The 18,598-nt window shown below is 41.7% G+C and overlaps 1 protein-coding gene across 1 annotated transcript in view; it reads left to right on the top strand.

Moving 5' to 3' along the window:
* The first annotated feature begins 7,138 nt into the window (after positions 1–7,138).
* Positions 7,139–18,598, top strand: part of LOC117755053 (rho GTPase-activating protein 20-like) — a 56,518-nt gene continuing 45,058 nt past the window's right edge. The window contains exon 1 of the mRNA XM_034574546.1: positions 7,139–7,240. Coding sequence (XP_034430437.1) covers positions 7,160–7,240 — 81 coding nt within the window. The 5' untranslated portion in view covers positions 7,139–7,159. The remainder of the gene's footprint in view (positions 7,241–18,598) is intronic.

The raw sequence follows: 18,598 nt of genomic DNA, 5'->3' as shown, positions 1-18,598 counted from the left end.
GGTCACCTGTGTGTTGGCTCATGTCTTGCTTTTGTGAAGAGTAATTACGCTATGTATAAGGACAAATATATACACACACATGCGCACGCGTGTGCACACACACACACACACACACACACACACGCACACACACACACACACACACACACACACACACACACACACACACACACACACACACACACACACACACACACACACACAGGGCTCAGGAATGTTTACCTGCTGTGGAGCCTTGATTCTTGCTTGTCTGACCATCTCTATCCCCCACTCTAACAACGTAGGGTCAGTCAGGAGTTCATCTCACATCCAAAACAAGCTGTTAGAAGGATTCTGCAAAAATAATGGATCCATGAAGATACATGAATTATTATCCGGGAGTTCAATGACAATGTTGAAAAACGCCCAAACATATATTAGGTTTTAAAATGGCCAATGACAGATGCTTTGGTTGAGATATGGCTCTCTCACATGTATGAATATTCATAATACGGCTGTTAGTTTGCCTCGGAGAAGAAGGAAGCTTCAAATATAGGTAAATAAAGGAGAATGAATTCAAAGCATCTCTCCTCTGCCCAGCGCCTGTGCTGTGTTCTGTCGTCAGCAGGGTGAAAACATGCCTGCGTGCGCTCTCTCCCTCTGACTCATGCACAAACACAATTGAATACCTCTCAGCCGTCTGCATCCCCCTCTGTGTCTCTGTCCGCCCTTATCTGCTGTACGTGCAGTGTGACTCACCTTTAACCTTTTGTGCTTCTTATTACTCAACGACCGACACATTTGTTACAGCACGGATCTAATCTCTCCACAATCAACGCTCTTTCAAGTACAAAACAATTATCATCTTGACTCTCTGTGCCATTTGTCACGAACGATAACCTGTAAAAGGTCAAAGCTAAAATGAGGCTGCGGAGGGAAGGGAACCGAAGCTCAGCTTTTCTGAGATTTTAAACAGTGTATAAATAAGTGTGAGCCTGGAAGTGAAACTTATCTACACAATTACACCTTTTCCCCCCCAAGAGTAACAGAACAACTCAAATCTGTTGATATTATCGACCAACTGTTATTTAAGTTTTATGTTTTTTCCAGGTCTACATTGTTGCAAGAGTTGATGGTGTAATAATTTCTCTTGTCCAAACTGACAAGGGAGGAATTCCTTCCCAGTGCAAATCTAATGCTGGAAAGGTGGATGACGCCCACAATGTACAAAAATGCTTTTCAGAGTTCATCTTCTTGTGTCAATATCAGACATGAACCATCAAGCCCAAACCAATATTACTCTCTGCTATATTGCAGTAATATAAATTATCATATAATATATGATTTATGATATTATTTTACCTGTAAATCTGCTATCTGAGACATAAAGCACATTTGGTGTAAATTTACCCATATGTACAGGAAGGTCATGCAAAGTGTACTTTTTAACATCTCTTCATCAGTGAGACAATAACACTGACATTAAGACAAAAACATCTTCACAATATCTGTCTACATCTCTCTGTGGGTTGGCTGCCGTCACTTCAGATGATAGAATGGGTCAATTTGATGCACACAACATTTAATTCCTCTGCATATACATGGAAATATTTAGAGCTACGGTCAAATTTGATGCAAGGTCAGTGGTCAAAAACCATCCCTTCCTCCAGAGAGCCAAGTCCCACAGATTTCTGATTTACAATTCTCATTAGAGTGGACATAAAACTCTTAGCGGAAGAGAAGAGGTGAAAAATATAAACAGCCGTCATGCAAACCAGAGAGAGAGTGGATGCAGAGGGTGAGGAGACGTGAGGAGGGGGAGTGAGGGAGATGGAGAGGGTGTGAGGAGTGATCAGGAGATGAGGAATCTTGTCCCATTTTTCCTGGAAATTGTGAATTATTTGAGTGAACAAGAAGAAGACCACATGGCTGCGGTATGCTCAGTGTGTTAAAACCTGCTCTGTATAAAGAGAGCTGTGTTTAATCTGCTAACACTAACTACTCCTTAATACATAGAGACTGATGCAGGAACAATCAACACACTATAGGAGACCAGAAATACATTAAGGTATTGATTACAATTTAATTTCTACCCCATCCACCGAGTTCGGTGGTTTCTATGTAATCCTGCTGACAAACAAACAAATGCGATACTCAATTTAAAGAAGTGTAGGATCTGTAACCAATGAGCTTTGACTGGTCGGCTGCTGCAAGCTGCTGCGGTCATTCACAACTTCAACGTTTTCTTTATTTGTGTGATCTCACCTCAAAACCATTTCTTCTTTACCATTTTTTTGGCCTCACATCCTCCCAAAGATAAAGGGTAACCTCCGCCTCCACCTGAATAAAGCCGACAGGCAAAAAGCTAAAGGTCCTTCCTGTCAAGATTATGCTGAAAATATGATAGTAGGTTCAGGAAAAATGGTTTATGCTATTTCATTAATCCTGTGTTGACCCTGTGACCCCTCCCACTCCTTCAAAATCTGCCTACTTGTTGTGACTAGCTGTGAACTGCAGGGATCAGGCATTAAGATAAGATGAGACAAGATATTTTGACAACACGTGATGACTTGTTTGAACTCATACTCATATCCTTATACCTTCTGAAGCCTCCCTCTGCATCTGTGAGTTGAGATTTGCCTCGTGCTCCAGTTTCAGATGTTTATAGAAGACAGGCATATGTATATGTTACACTTATACTAGACCATACGTGTCTGTATAACCTGCAGAGACATTTATTCTCAAATTTAAATGGCTGCAAAAAGTCCATGAAAATCAACAGATTCAACGCAAAAACTAAACGATGCATGTACGTGAATACAATGTGTGCCCTCGAAGCACGAGTAGGACTTGAACATCAGGATCATACATATTTATACTCGCGATTCATTTGAAGGCCCGGGTCTGTTATGGAAATGCAGCACTGCTGGTGCTTTTAATGAGAACCTCCATTCAGGTACAGTAGCTGGTTCAATCCAATCAAAACAAGCGGCTGCCGCTCAGTCCGGCTGTTCAAAGGAGACAACCTTACATAAGCCCAACACACTGAGTGACCGGCCAACCTTTGTTCTGGGTCCGGATTTGGCTAATTGGATCATTGCTCACTCAAGCTTTCATAATGCCAAACAGACAGCTGACAAAAAAGAGACGCAGACTAAGAGTGCAAAGTAGGCAGAGCGATACGAGTTGTATAATTAGTGTCTGGTGTCTTGATGATCAACTCCCGATTCAATGTCTTAGTTTAATCTAATCTGATGACTGAGAGTCTGAGATATCGTCCCTGCAGCTTCACAAACACCAGCAAGGACAGAATATCGTCTTTAAATCTGTATGTTAGTTTATATCAGTGTTGAAATAATCTGTAATCAGTCAACATTAGAGCTATATGAGGTTTTTAATCTTGTTTTCTTGATTGGGCGCCTTTCGAATATCACCAGGAGATTGTCCGGGTCAGACAGGTCCACTACAACAGGAAATTTATGGAACATCCAAGTGACATGATGTATACATTTTATTGAGGTAAATACAATGTTTTACAGCAAATTGATAACGGCGTCAGGCCTTGTTGCCCAAAGCACTTGAATCTTTCCAAGTTGACATTATCGTCAGCATCTTCTGTGCGTATGGCTCCTCTTGCTCCGGATGTTTTCCAGCTGGGTTCTCAGATGGGCTCACTCTGACTTTGTCCGGACATTTGGCAGGAAAAGTTTTGGAAAGTCCCGCTCACATGGACACTTGAGTTCTCACATTCAGTCAAATGTTCAGTTCAGTGCATGTCTGAAAAGCCTTTATAGATCTACTAGTAACCGCTTTGATGAATGCTTTCTCAAAATACAACAGTATTTTAGTTTCTTCAGGAATCTATAATCATTCCAGTGCCAGAGTACAGTAAAATGCATGTGTATGTATGTTTATGTGCCCTGACAACACTACGACTGCTCCTATTATATTAGACTGTAGTCAAGTGTTTGGTGATGGCTGTTTACGAAGCTGTTTCAACTACGCCTATTGTCCTGACTTGCCAACCAATCAAATGTGACTTCCTCTTGCAGCTTTCATCCTTCCAGTGTCATCGTGTGTATTATTGCTTTGCATCTAGGCCTCTTAAAATATCACAATCATTTCTCAGTTTGGGGATTAAACACGAAACAACATCCAGGCCTGTTGAAGTCATCGAAGTCAGACAGGAACAGAACTGTAACAAGAGCCTGATAATCCCTCACCTGCTCTGGTTTTATTCTGTGACTGTTATGGTTTGTCATGTTGTTTATCCTATCGCTCTCTCCCCGCCTTTCTCTCCCCCTCAGACGTGACTGAAGCCATTAAAACGGTCTCAGACTGAAGGCTGTAATCCTTTCAGCTGTGTCTTTACCAGAAACACAGTCTCGTGTCCTCGGCTTCCAGAAGAGGTGGAAAGATTTTCTTTGTGTCCGGCCTCATCGTGTTTTGGTTTCCATGCAACGAAACCTCTCTTGTAACTATGGCAGGTTGACGATTGTGTCTGGGATGGAGATTCTGCTCTGACCTGCACCACAGGAAGTTTTTCACAGGGATGATGCACGCTTCATTGATCTGATATGCATGTCAGTCATATGTTGAACACAGTGGACAAGAGATAGTTACAGAGGACGCTCATTAAACTGTGCTTGATCATTGTTCTACTTCTCTACTATTTTTTAGGGCTCAACTTTAAAATGTTATGATTTGGCGTGTACATTTTTATATAATTGATAATATCATTATTTTGCGTCTTGTTTTGTGAAGCAATTTGCAACCTTGTTTAGATAAGTGCTATACAATAATAATAATAATAATAACAATAATAATTACTATTATTATTATGATCTTGTTAGGAAACTGCAATATGTTACACTTGCTCCTATATTCATGTCATACCTCGAACACTTCTTCTGTTTTAAGCGACATTCCTGTCACATAATGATGTAAGTGTTGGGTGAGAACAACAACCTGTATGATGTTGGTATATTGAATGTTGCAAGGTCTATGAGCCTGATCCATCAGTGAAAAACTGCTGCCACCTTTTCAAACTGCAGAACACTGGACTTTAGCATTTTAATCACCGAACACTGTGCACTTAGCACCATAATCCAAACATCAATTCTGAAGGTGCCAGTAAACTGCTTCAGAAGTACTTGTCTAGTGATTGTACGTCTGAACCTTGGAAAGAAACTTTCAGGCCTTTTTCATGCAGCGATTTGCCCGGTCTGTGGAGGTTATAAGGTTCACAGGGTTTGAACTTCTCGCTCAAGCTCTTGTTTTTTCACCTTAAATACCTTAAAGTGTCTAAAAAGACCCCAAAGCACTATTTTATTCCGCACATTAACGTGTTTCCTGTGAGAAATTGAGGCTGTAGACTGAATCATCATGGATATTAATTGGCGTTTTACCAAATAGTGCCTGCTTTCTGTTGATAAGCACTTCTTGCCACCACCTGGGCCTTCGCCTGTGAATTTAAATGATGAATCACGGACAGCGTAGGCCCCTGCATGCTGGATGGTAAATCCCAGGAATTATAGTCACTGAGGTAAAAATAAAACTAAATAAAAGCTTTTTCAGTTGATGCTAAATTAGGGCAGGATGTGCTGATTATACAGGAGAGGGGAAAAGCCACAGATTTTAAAGTAAGAAGACAGTGATATTGTTTTTTGCCATATTTGGCAAATGATAAGAAATGATTTCAGGGGGGTCTATAACACTAACTCAACCACCATTCTTGGACTAAACCTTATTTTAACCTGAATCCTAAACCAAAGTATCAACCCTTAAACAGCAACATTGAGGAACCGACAAAATGTCCCCACTATATACCTCAATCTAAACCTCAATCTGTTCCACACAAAGACAGAAGAACTAAAACACAGAAATACATTTGTATTCTCTGGCTCCTTGTTCTAATTTCAAACATCACAACTAAATGCACAGCATGTAAACCTGATTGAACTTAATTCATGCATCTGAACATATTCTGTCATATTAGTAAGCAGACAGACCAACAAGAAATGAGAGAACTCAGTCGATACATGTGACTGCATGTGTGTGTTTGTCCCTCCACGTAAGGCTACATGGCTTAACACAATGGCCTTTCCTCACATCAGCACAGTGCATTTGAATAGCAAAGGCTACTGGGACAGCAGCAGTGGGTGGAGGTTAACAACCGCAGTGTAGAACAGTATCTGACACACACACACACACACACACACACACACACACACACACACACACACACACACACACACACACACACACACACACACACACACACACACACACACACACACACACACTGATCTCAGTTTTTCTGGCCTCTACGCTTATCTGGTTTTGCGGATCCTCTGTCTCCCTCTTTGTTTTTGTTTTTGTCTTTCATTCTGTTTTTAAGCTGTGAGGATCCCCCCTCTTTCTGTCTGTCTGTCTCAGAGTCCAGGCTGCTGATCCTCCGCCTGCCTCTGTCTCTCCTTCTTCTCTTGTTGACGTCTCAACAGTGTGAGAGGAGGAGGTGGTGAAAATCCAAAGAATCAAATTCTAAAGAAAAACTTATTTTTGTCCCTGCAAACGGTAAAGTTCTCCCCCTCTCTTTCCCTCACTGATGATCCCATTGATCACCACTGCCTCCCACCCCTTCTGTGACAGTTTGGAGGATGCTCCCAGCCTTCCTCATAAACACCCCATTCGTTCATTTCCCCCCCTCACCTCCTCCTCCTCTTTTCCCCTCAGCCCCTCCCCCTGTTTTCCCCCCTTCCACCTGACTGGCCAATGGGACCAGACGGGTTTGTCCGGGCGTAGAATGACTGGGGGGGAGAGGGAGGCAGGGGGTGGGGATGACCGCTTGGCCAGGACCAAACACCCTGCCAGTCAGACAGGCAGGAGCAGGGGGACAGAGAGTACACAGACCGCAATGCAATCTGTGGTTTCTGACTTGTTCATGGATAAATTGTCTCTGTCTGAATTAAACTTCTTTGCCTGATGCATCCACAGAGCATCAGGTGTGAAGGAAGAGGTTCCTGAACCTGAGACCTCCACAGGAAGAAGAGGAGAAACACTGGATCTAAAGCATGCACTGAAATCCAACGGGCCAAAGTGTCAAATCAAGATTGTCTGACTCATACACTCGGAGTCCTGCACGATGCCGGCAGGAGGAAGGAGGTTTTCAGACGTGGAGATGTTAGTGGGGATGGAGGACGAGCAAAGGGACACTGCCAGGAGCAGGGCTGGGAGCTGTGACGAGTTTTACACATTCAGAGTAAGTTGTCTTCAATTTTTTATTGTTGCTATTTTTGAAGTTGAGAAGGAGGTTTTCTACTTATGATCTGTGGAATATGAGAAATGTAGGACACACACCAGACTGGAAAATGTTGTATTTTTGTGCGGGAAGTGGGAGAATATTCGGGAATTTCACAGATCTCTTCACAGGAGCACACCAAGAATGTGTTTTCACACTTGTTGCATCTCAGAGCGGAGAAACAGCCTGAAGTGTCACACCGTCTGGTTCTGAATCCTAGAAATGAATGAAGAAGCTGCTGAAAAATCACAGAAGTCCACTGTGGGAATAGTTTATGCTGCTCACAGTGAATATTTTTGATGCACTGAACTTGTATATCAAGTAAATCAAAACTAATAAGAAATGAAATACTGACTTCATTTTCTGACCAACACAATTTTCATGAAGCAATATAAAGTCTACTTAGACTGATGTAAGATAATGTTTAATTGTTCCCCAGCCCTAATTATTCACAGCAGGAAAGTGAATAACCCAGGAACACTTATTTACACAATGCTTTTTCAAAACAGACGTAACAAAAGAAGAAAAAAAAGTTCACAGTATAATTGGAGTCCAGGTTGAAAAAAAGTTCAAAATGTGTGCTTAAGCTTTCTTTCATAACCTGAGTCTTTGTGTGTTTTCATGCTGATACAAATCTCCACAATCCAATAAACTGCACATAATGTCTATGATATTTAGAGGGATAAGTTGAACTGTTGTTGCAACCACTTCTCTGTGGCTCGGTTAAAGCCGGCAGACCTGAAGAGATTTGTACGTGATTGGAAAGAGCTGAGCTGTTCGAGGAGGGTCTGGGTCATGCAGCCAGATGCTAAAACTGCTTCAGAAAAGCTGAACCTTGTGGGAGTTTATTTCTCAGCTACACTCTGGGTTAAGGACCTCAAAGCCTTGCAACAGTTCCGAACTTTTGGTAGAACAAATGCTTAGTGTCCATGCCGCATTATTTAGGATGTTGGAGGGATCTGAAGTGTAAAGCGAAGGCCTTTGTTCAACATCAAACCATTTTATTTACTCTTCTATGTTCCTGCTGAGGAAGGACTTTCCATGTGCTAAGACCTACATTCAAACTACTACGTTTTTGATTTATAACACATCAATGTTGGTATGTTAGCTATTCATGCTGTCCACATTATTCCTGTTTCTGGGCTGCTAAGATCAAAAAGTTTGGAACTACTGTTGGCCCCATTTCAGATTGAAATCTCCAGGGCTGCGTTGTGGTAAAACGGGCAGAATTGGAGATGTTTGGAAAGATGACGGAGTTGTGTGTTTTCTATAACTAAACACCAAGGGTTAGATAACCTGCTCCCTGTTTGGACTGTAAATAAAGATGGATGACGCGTCCCCTCTTCCCCCCACTATCCAGAAATAAAGTCAAAACACGCTTCAAAAGAACACTGCCATCTTGTGCCGATGGCTTGATTTGGAGCCAGAGTAGGTGCAGTAGTGACCAGGGGTTGGGGCGGTGGTCATGGGTCCTGAGGATATTTATTTTATTATTACTTTTATGTTATCAAATACCTAATTAAAACCAAACTTATGGGAAACATGAACATGTAATCATACATCAGTGTGATGAAAACTACCTAAAAAAGACTTTTGACCCGTACTTTTACTTCTTAGTTCGGTCCATGAACCATCTGCTAACATGGAGGAGGCTAGGTTTATGAGCTATACAACAGCGAGCTGTAGGAAGGCAATCAAGACGCCTTGCTTATGGGAGCTGTCATGTCGTCCATCTTTATACACAGACTATGATTTACCAGCACGCACCTGCCCAGTGTACATGAATGGTTGCATGGGCAGAGATTTCTTGTGACACGAAACTAAAACGCTCAGGATGGACATCTTAAACAAAATACTTTGCCTTTGGTAATTTTGTCCACAGGGGCTTGCCATACAAGACAGAGAAGACAGAGCTTACTGTAAACACAGAGTTTTACTAGCAATTAGATGAGCGTGTCTCCTGTAGAAACGGAGCAGGTGTTGTTGTTGTAAATTACAGAGTATTCTATATGCAGAGAATCTGATAGTTGACTGAAAACATTGTTGAAAGTCTTCATTATAAACATGTGATACGCAGCTGAAGCTGTTTATTGTTGACCGTTGACGATCACAACAAAGTGTTACCTGATGTGGTGTTGGGGCATGTTTCGGCAGGCGGGGGAAACAGATACTGTCTCGAGCTCAGCTGCTTGTGAAGAAGGTCTGTTCACGATCAACTCCGACAGCAGCTAACTGACACTGTGACGGCTCAGAGAGCGGCGAGGCAGCCGTCCAACTTTGTCAATCTGAATTCCTGCAGGAAGAAACACTGAGTGTCTCTGTTTTGTGATCACATTTAGACGTTATTCACGGCCGCGTCTCAACCTCAGTCAATCCTGAACATGACAAATGATGAATGGTTTGCATTTTTCTAAATGAGTTTTTCTAAATATTTATCAATTCACACAAACCACTGAGACTCTAAACAAGGTCATGTGATGGTCTTTTCATTAGACCTTCTTTTTAAAACTACAGTCTTCTTTTGTGCTCATTATTCAATATCTTTGGCCGAACTACTTGCACACACATGGTAAAACTTGGATTTATGGAGTTAGAGAGGTGTAAATGTGAGTGTGTGTGTGCACAGTAGGAAGTCAGGTGGCTTCACGTGAGGTGGCCCACAGACTGGACAGACTCAGAGGAATGCTGCCTTTGTCTGGAGTGAAACCGCTGCTGGCTCTTTTTTAAAAAAACAGGCTGCTTTGGTACTGTACACCCCCCTGAAAGAACAACATTGTAAAAATACATGTAGTACAATGTATTAAAAAGTACCTGGAACTTTATCAAAGAACTAAAAAGTTCCTGCAAGGCCTTGTTTGCCTGTGTTTCCACTGCAGATTAAGGAAAGTAGCCTGCTGACGTACAAGCTGTTCCACTCCAGTCCACCAGGCAGCAGTAATGCAGAAAACTAAATGATGACGAAACGATTGATTGAGCAACACTACTTTATGATTTTGAAGTAAATAACCGATTTTACGATTTAGACTGAGCTGTCGAAATAAAACACTGGAGCACACAACCAATCAGGAATGTACTGTGCTACAGTCCCTACCTAAAATATTCCTATTTACTACTACCTGGCCAGGGACTTTTTTGTTGAGTGGAAATATTTCCCCAGATATGGAAACAAACAGCAAACTTTTCTGGTTCCTGGGGAAAGTTCCTTCGGGGAAAAGCAGCTTAAGTTATAAAGTCTTTGGACACTAGTGTAACAGTCTGATCTGATATGTGATCTGACACACAATGAATCAGCCTCACTAAAAGCATTAGCCCCCTCCTACAATAATGTGAGTGACCAAACATAATTTTAGCAATTTTTAAAATGAGAAATGTTTCTGCTACTTGACTTCAACACTCTACACAAATGATTTGAACTCATGTTACATTCAACATGATTTATTGTGAAGGAGCTAACACCTTGAAATACACTGGTTTGTATGATCCTTTGAGACAGAGGTTGAATAGATCAATCAAACAATCAATCAAATTTTATTTGTATAGCCCATATTCACAAATCTCAATTTGTCTCATAGGGCTTTAACAAGGTGTGACATCCTCTGCCCTTAACCCTCAACATGAGTAAGGACAATCTACTAAAAAACCCTTTTAACAGGTGAAAAAGAACGTAGAAACCTCAGAGAGAGCCACATGTGAGGGATCCCTCTCCCAGGACGGACAGAAGTGCGATAGATGCCACGTGTAATGGAGAACATCAGAAAGACAAGGGTATTTACAGCATTGGTTAGAATAAACAGTTTGTAGCATAATGAAAGGTAAATGAATTGATGGATTTTTGGCAGTAATGGTCGAGTATCTGAGGAGACATATTGTATATCAAGCAGTCTTGTTGTAATCGTAGTCCATGGTCAGCAGCCACCACGATCAGGATCAACCATCACGATCGGATGCCACCATAGTCCCCAATCACGATCCACCATCAGCTGCCCCCTTGATCATGGTCCACCACCACTATCAACACGATACAGGATCCGCCATAATTGGAGCGACGCCTGCGAGCTAGTTCAGGCAGCCAACTCGAGCTGCGCTGCTCCAATCATGTGACATACCTCACTCTCCACAACCATCTATAATACACACCCACCTTATCAGGTGGTCTATTTAAGCAGAGAGAAATTTCCCATCATCCCCTTTGCTCGTACTGCTGCTGCAGTATTGCTACCGGTTGCTTCAATCCCTCTACCACCCCAGCATCCATCTGTAGTCTCCAACGGGGGGGTTACAAGTATTTGCTCATCACTCCCATCATTCCTGTGTAATCATATGGGGGAGTGATTAAGTTGGAGCCTAGACCCCAAACAATAAACCTGTTCTACTGCTGCAATAAACGTTTGAATGTGAGTTGTCTGACTGAACTATCACGATCAGCCAGCAAGATACAGGATCTGCCATTATGATCACGATTACTGAATAGATTTTCTCACTAACTTAAAACCATCAACATATTTGAGCAGACAAACCATGAAGAAGTGACTCAGAGGTCAATGTGTGTGGAGAGAATGACGGCCTGTGTGTATTCAACACTGCCCAGTGTCTGATACTATATCAGCTACAGTATATAGCCATGCACATGTGCACACACACAGAAACATACACTCACAGTGAGAGTTCAGAAGTTCAGCAAATCATTAAAGTTATCTCCTGACTCTTCCAGGTATGTCATTACTGCTCCTGAATCATAACAAATCAAGCAAGGCTCTTGCACTGTATATGTATTTAGACATGTATGGTGCCTGTGTATGTAGCTCTGTGTGTGTCTGTGTGCGGGTTCACGGGGTTAACAATCATGCTATGAAGGTATATGATTGTTTTAACGTGACTGATTTAATGTATGTACAGTGTGTATATGTGTGTGTGTGTGTGTGTGAGAAAGATTCCTTTGGGGATATCTCCTCAGTGTGTCCCTGTTTGAAGGGGAATCCCACCAAAGACTTATCTCACGAATCTCAGTGCAGCAGTTCAGGTGTATTGATGATGGCAACCCGGCTTAAAACAACGAAGATACAGGCATTTCAGCCCTCATGGGCAGAAGACTATGGCTTTGACCGTGTAATGTCACCGTTATGTTTCATGACTTGCTTTTCCAAGACTTAGAACTTGACTTGATCCCATTTAATTTGGGAGGACTATGGAGCCAAATCCGGGCCAATAGTTTGATCAGTTGAAAGAAAAATTGAAAGTGAAAGTTCAAGTTTTGATCTTGAACTTTGAAAATATCAAAATATATATGAAAGGGAAAAATGAAAATAAATATTTTATTATACTACTCCAGAACTGAATCAAAATCATATTTAACCCAAAAAAACTTTTGAATATAATGTTGTATTTTTCAAAGTTGGAGATCAAAATTGGAACTTTCACTCTCATTTTTTTTTTTAAATGATCAAAACTATTGGCCTGGATTTGGCTGCATAGATGACTGGGATATAAGTACTCGTTTTGACAAGATATGTGACATGACTTGAAAGACTTGCTTGACTTGCCCTTAAAAAATGTTGCAACACTGGTATTTACCAATCAACCATCAAGTATTTTTCCCTGGACTTTCTTTCAGTTTCCACTTCATGGGTGGCCATTTTGCCTTAAAATGAGGCCTTCTTACATGTCACCATCAGAGCTTTGCTTCTCCAAAGAAAACAGGAGCAAGGGATTCAACGTCAGGCTTCATTATGTCTCTTCAGCTACAGATGGTTGTCATAATACGGCAGGTTGTGAAGTCCGAGGCATCAGGGTGGCGGCAGGAGGTATTAGGCCAGCTGTAAAAGGGAGGGATTAGGTCCCAGTGACCCGGCATTCCCAGGTTAGAGAGCAGGATGAGAGGTGAGGGAAAAAGGGGATCAGGGTAAAGAGACAGAGAGAGAGGTAGAGAAAAGTTTAGTCGTTAAGAGGGAGGAAAGGATTGGAGATGGAAGGAATGTAGGATAGGAAACAAGGAGAAAAAAGGATAAAGGTTTTGATGAGATGGCATCTGGCAGAACTTGGCGCCTCTCCGATAATTTTTTCAACTTCAGTGAGATAAGTAGCTCCCTCTGCTGCTGCATGTTTGAACACACTGCCTGACCAACCTAGACTGAATCCCCCTTTACCTACGGTACTTGAATTTGACGGGATCACCTGTTCCATCGTAAAAACTACCCTGTGTTACTTGACTGTAATTTGTATACAAGCCATGGACTTGTGACGTAGGAGCGTGAACCTGTAGCCAAACAACTTCACCTTATGTGTTTCCATTGCAACTGCACAAAACACAACTATCAGCAGTTGATCTTCAGAGAGAGAGAGACTGGTAGCTCTGAGCGCAGTGTTCTCAGAAGTTTGGAGGAGATAGGCGACTGTGTGTGTGTGTGAGTGTGTGAGTGTGTGAGTGAGAGAGTGAGTTTGTGTGTGTGAGTGTGTGCACTCCTAAACCATCTGTGAAGTAATTTGGTCATTAAGTTGGGTGATTATTTGGGTGACCTAGTGTAAAAACATGTTAGGGTCTATTTTCATCCATGCAGTTTGCAGACAAACACGTATACAGTCTGAAAAGAGTGTAGCCTGATCGCATTACTAACGAGTAAACAGAGCAACACATAGAGAGAAGTAGAAATAAAAGAAAATGGAGAGTGTGATTCATCAGTAAGAGTTTTCATGACCTGGCAAAGGAAATCTGAGGGATGGATTGCATCAGAAGCAAAGAGAAATTGAAAATTGTGGATTTGGATATTTCAAAGCTTTTCTCTGTAGTTAGAGACTTTAACATGTTAGGATTACAAACTGGACAGATTTGTTACATTTACAAAAGAATCAGCCGCCCAAATCTTGTGTCTGTTGGGTTCTGACTGTGGCTGATGTGCAGTGTTCAGTGTTGGAAAACTGTTAACGATCGTTGGCCTAAAGCTGTTTTTTCCCTTTTAAATCATCAATAGTTTTGTAATGATCACCTGGCCAATGTGCTGAGTGCTTTGCAGATTTCCCTTTCAACCTAGTTAGCATACGGATGTGGGTCTTTTCAGGCAATGATGCAGCCCTTCTCACCGTCTTGTGGCCGGAACAAAATGGATGTGAGTCTAAAGTGGCCCAAATATCCCAAAACAAATGTGGGCCTTTTTTGGGAAAACATGCGATGCTCTAGGCAAGGTGTAATAGGGATGTGACTCTACAGTGGCCCATGTGGTGAATGGTGATTTTTGACCCAAATGGCACAAGAGAAATACAGGCAACCTTTGGTACCTTTGGTTCACTTGTGGTATTGTTATGGCTTACATGTGGGCCAGATGTGGGACAGACGTAGGATGTGTGGGTTGTGGGCCAAAACTATTTTGCTACGTGGGAAACCGTTGAGTGTATTATTGCTCCAGTGTTTATTAAAGGTGATATATACATTCTATTGCTTTAGGTTAACAGGATTGGGGTCTTTGTTTGTGACATCACAAACTTTGGCTGTCTTAGTCCGATTTTTTTTCAGACAGCCATTTGTTTACCACATTGTTAAGGTGGAAATACTCAGCCATGACGTTGACTGCTAATTTCTCAAAATATGTCTTCTATCATACAAAAGGCACAGGGGGGACATGTTGACCACCTGCCAGCTCACCTGGTGGAGCGGGCGCCCCATGTACGGAGGCTTGTGTCAACTCTCGCCAGCGACCTGGCCCTTTGCTGACGTCTTACCCACTGTCTCTTCTCATTTCACACTAACGTCACATCATTAAAGGCAAAAATATCCAGAAAAACTATTTATGACTCATTTATCCACATCCACTAGAGGATTTCATTGGAGTTTTTCCTTGGTTCATGCAGCATCCCTCAACAGAAAATGCAAATCCAGTAGCTTTTGAGTAATCCTCCCAACAAACAACCAAACAAATGTAAATGAAAACATAAGCTCTTGGGCATAGGTAATTACCGCTCTCTCCTTTTGTCCCTGTCACTCACATCTGGAATATCAATCTAAAATTGCTCATTGCACATTAGTGTGTATGTGAATGTGTCATATTGTCTGATATTATATTCACCTTCCTGTTTCTCATATTGGTTTGATGAAACCAAAGGCCTGCCTCCAATCTTTGTCTCGCTGGGACAGATAACATCTCTTTCTCCTCTGTTCTCATGAAATGTTACCGAACCTCACGGCTGTGGAGATAAAGTGGCTGCTGATATGAGATGTGTTTGATTGTTCCATCCTGTTGCTGCAGACGAATCTTGTGGTTAATTGTTCTGCCGACTGAGAGGCTTTGAACACTGATGGTACAAGATATGTGCTGCAATGTAGCTATGGTAAAGACAAGCGGGTATGAATAGATTAATGTTTTATGCTTTTTTTATGCTCAGGGGAAATTGTGTGAACTGTGCCTGTTGTTTTTTCACCCTCACATTTATCCAGCTCAACCCACAATGACGTAAATCCTCATTGTGCACTCTGCATCATGTGCAAGGCTGTAGAGTGCATCAGCTGTAGGCAAATTGGAATCATGTCGACATTTTATATCAAATTCTGAATTGAAATCAACAAATACCAATCCAATGAATGAATTAATTGAGGATATTACCCCTGTTTTTCAGACATTTTGTCTGCCCACGTTGCAATGAACCATTTAGGAGATTATCTCCAGCTTTCGTTTTCATTTCTGTCAAAGCTGCCCTCATGGTAAGCTAACCTAACGTAACCTTAGTGTCTTATCTTTTCTTTTCTTTTCTTATCTTTATTTTTTGATAGTTTGATAACATAAACATTTCAATATTACCCTATGCCTCTTTCATCTATATTGTCAACAGCTGCATATACGGAGAACAAATATCATTGCTATTTCCACACCTCATAATTAAAATGCAAATGTTGGCAAAATCACTAATGCATTAAACTTTACAAATCACATGTTGCTCTGTTTACCGAATTAACAGGACCAAAGTGAAGTTTATCTTGCAGAGCGCTTTGCAGCTGATAAGGTTTTTCAGATGTGGCGATGGAGCCAGAGAAGATTGTGATAACCACATGACAACTGAAAGAGCTGAAGGGCTGTTTGAGGAGAAAGAAGGATGGAGAGAAAGAATCAGAAAGACAGAGAGAGAGATCATGAGAACGGAAAGAATGACAAACCAAATTCATCTCTAGCATCTGGGTTATTTTTTAACCCAGGCCTCTTTATGTGATGCCACTTTTTCTCCTCGACAGTAGCTGATTCTGAGCTATGGCAACACAGATCTGAACACACACACACACACACACGTACGCACACACACACACACGTACGCACACACACACACACGTACGCACACACACACACACACACGCACACACGCACACACGCACACACACACACACGTACGCACACACACACACACGTACGCACACACACACACACACACACACACACACACACACACGCACGCACGCACGCACGCACGCACGCACGCACGCACGCACGCACGCACACACACACACACACACACACACACACACACACACACTCATAGTTTGAGTTAAGTTTTTTTAGGTCAGACCTTCATTGTCACACTTACAATAACACTACAGTTAAGAGAAAGACTTCTGACTATCGGTTTGAACTGGGATATGAGCCGCGGCCAACCTCCTCCCTGTGATTACTTTCTTCTCTCCACCGTCCCCTGACTTCCTACGTTTACTCTCGTCATAATTACTACGACTGCTGGAGGCCATCGTCACCCGATTTTCGGGAGTGGTGTCGATTCACAAGGAAATACATTTTCCGCATTATAAACATCCCAACATAATGGGAGGATATGATTAAAAACAACACAGATGTAAAACTGTAAATCTACTTTTCATATACTGACAAATTCCTTCTCTTCATGACTGAGTGAAATACCACAATACGGACTGAAGCCTTTTCATTTTCTCTTCCAAACACTCACTGCCTGGACGCTCTTTCCTGGGAAAAATTCCTCTGGTGCAAAGGAAGTGATGCATTTTACATCTCAGGCTTTTTCTCAAGCAAACAAAAGCAGAGGAACTGTGGATGGTTAGCATGAGCAGTGATAGGTGCCAGGGTTGAATGGAGAAAGAAAATGACGCCACCCACTAAAAACTAAGTGCTACACATTCTGTAAATGCGGTGTGTTCGCGGTGGACGAGACAGTGGTGAAAACAAGCTGCTCGTTTCTCGCTCAATCAGACTTTGTTCTATTGTCACGATCCAAAATCTTAGTGAGTAAAATGATGATACTGAACTTTTACATTCACAAATAATCCTATATAACATACTAGAGGAAAGAAAGACTGGAAAAACAAACGTCTCCTTTAAAAAAAGCTGCAAATGAAGATGTAACCTCGAGCCTACGTGGACAGCAACAGTTTCACCCTCACAGACTAAAAGAGAAAATTGTACCTATGGACCATTTACCCTGACTGCACATGTGCAAACCCTCAGTCTCTGCCTGTAGCCGGACGTTTACTGGCAGTGTCACAGCCTCTTTGGCCCCTGGTGAGCAGAGATGTGCGGTAAATCATGTGACTTCTTCTAACTGCTGTCTCTGTCACTGTGATGCTTTTCCAATTCTGCAGCTCAAAGTTCAACAGATGAGAGATGACGTGAGCCAAACTTTTTTTTTTCAGGCAGCTAAGCAAAACTTCTCCACCCAGGAGAACACTGACAGTGCTGGTGTAAATAATGCAGCTTTGGCCTGAGGAGAACGTTTTCCTTCAGTGAGCAACAACATCCAACTGAGGAGCAGCTTCAGCTAAACCCTCCATCCTAGTGTCAACTGTTTCCTCTGGTTCCAGGTGACATGCCCAGGACTTGAATATCTAATAACAGAACAGTGCTATAAGCAAATGTCCTATAATCTAATTTTGTTGTTATTACCTCTGCAGAATAGGGAACCACTACCAAACTCGTGCCTACTTATATTTTGTCCTTTGACCTACTTGAACATTGTGAGGGTATTTTTTGCCAAATTTCACAAAATTTGGCAAAAAATTAAGATATTAACTCCACATTAAAGGTTTTGTTTTCGCCCCTCTCCATTGGTTTGATTCAACAGATTTCGATTAAAGATGTTGGCAGAATCGGACTTGATCCAAAATTTATTCGCTTTCTGGTTGGACCTGAATCAGGAGTTGGGTCTGAGAAATACTTTTTTTTTAACTTTTTCGCAAATTTTCATTGATCTTGATTTAAAAAAAAAATGTGTGTCTACGTCTACGTGTGTGTGCAATTTGGTGCAGCTTAATTTTATTGTAACGTTTATTGAATTATAAAAGATTGAATGAAAAAATAAGATTACAGAGTCACTTCACCGGCA

The sequence above is a fragment of the Hippoglossus hippoglossus genome, chromosome 21 (assembly GCF_009819705.1).
Source record: "Hippoglossus hippoglossus isolate fHipHip1 chromosome 21, fHipHip1.pri, whole genome shotgun sequence".
In the NCBI taxonomy this organism is placed as follows: Eukaryota; Metazoa; Chordata; class Actinopteri; order Pleuronectiformes; family Pleuronectidae; genus Hippoglossus; species Hippoglossus hippoglossus.
This window is presented reverse-complemented; position numbering and strand designations above follow the sequence as displayed.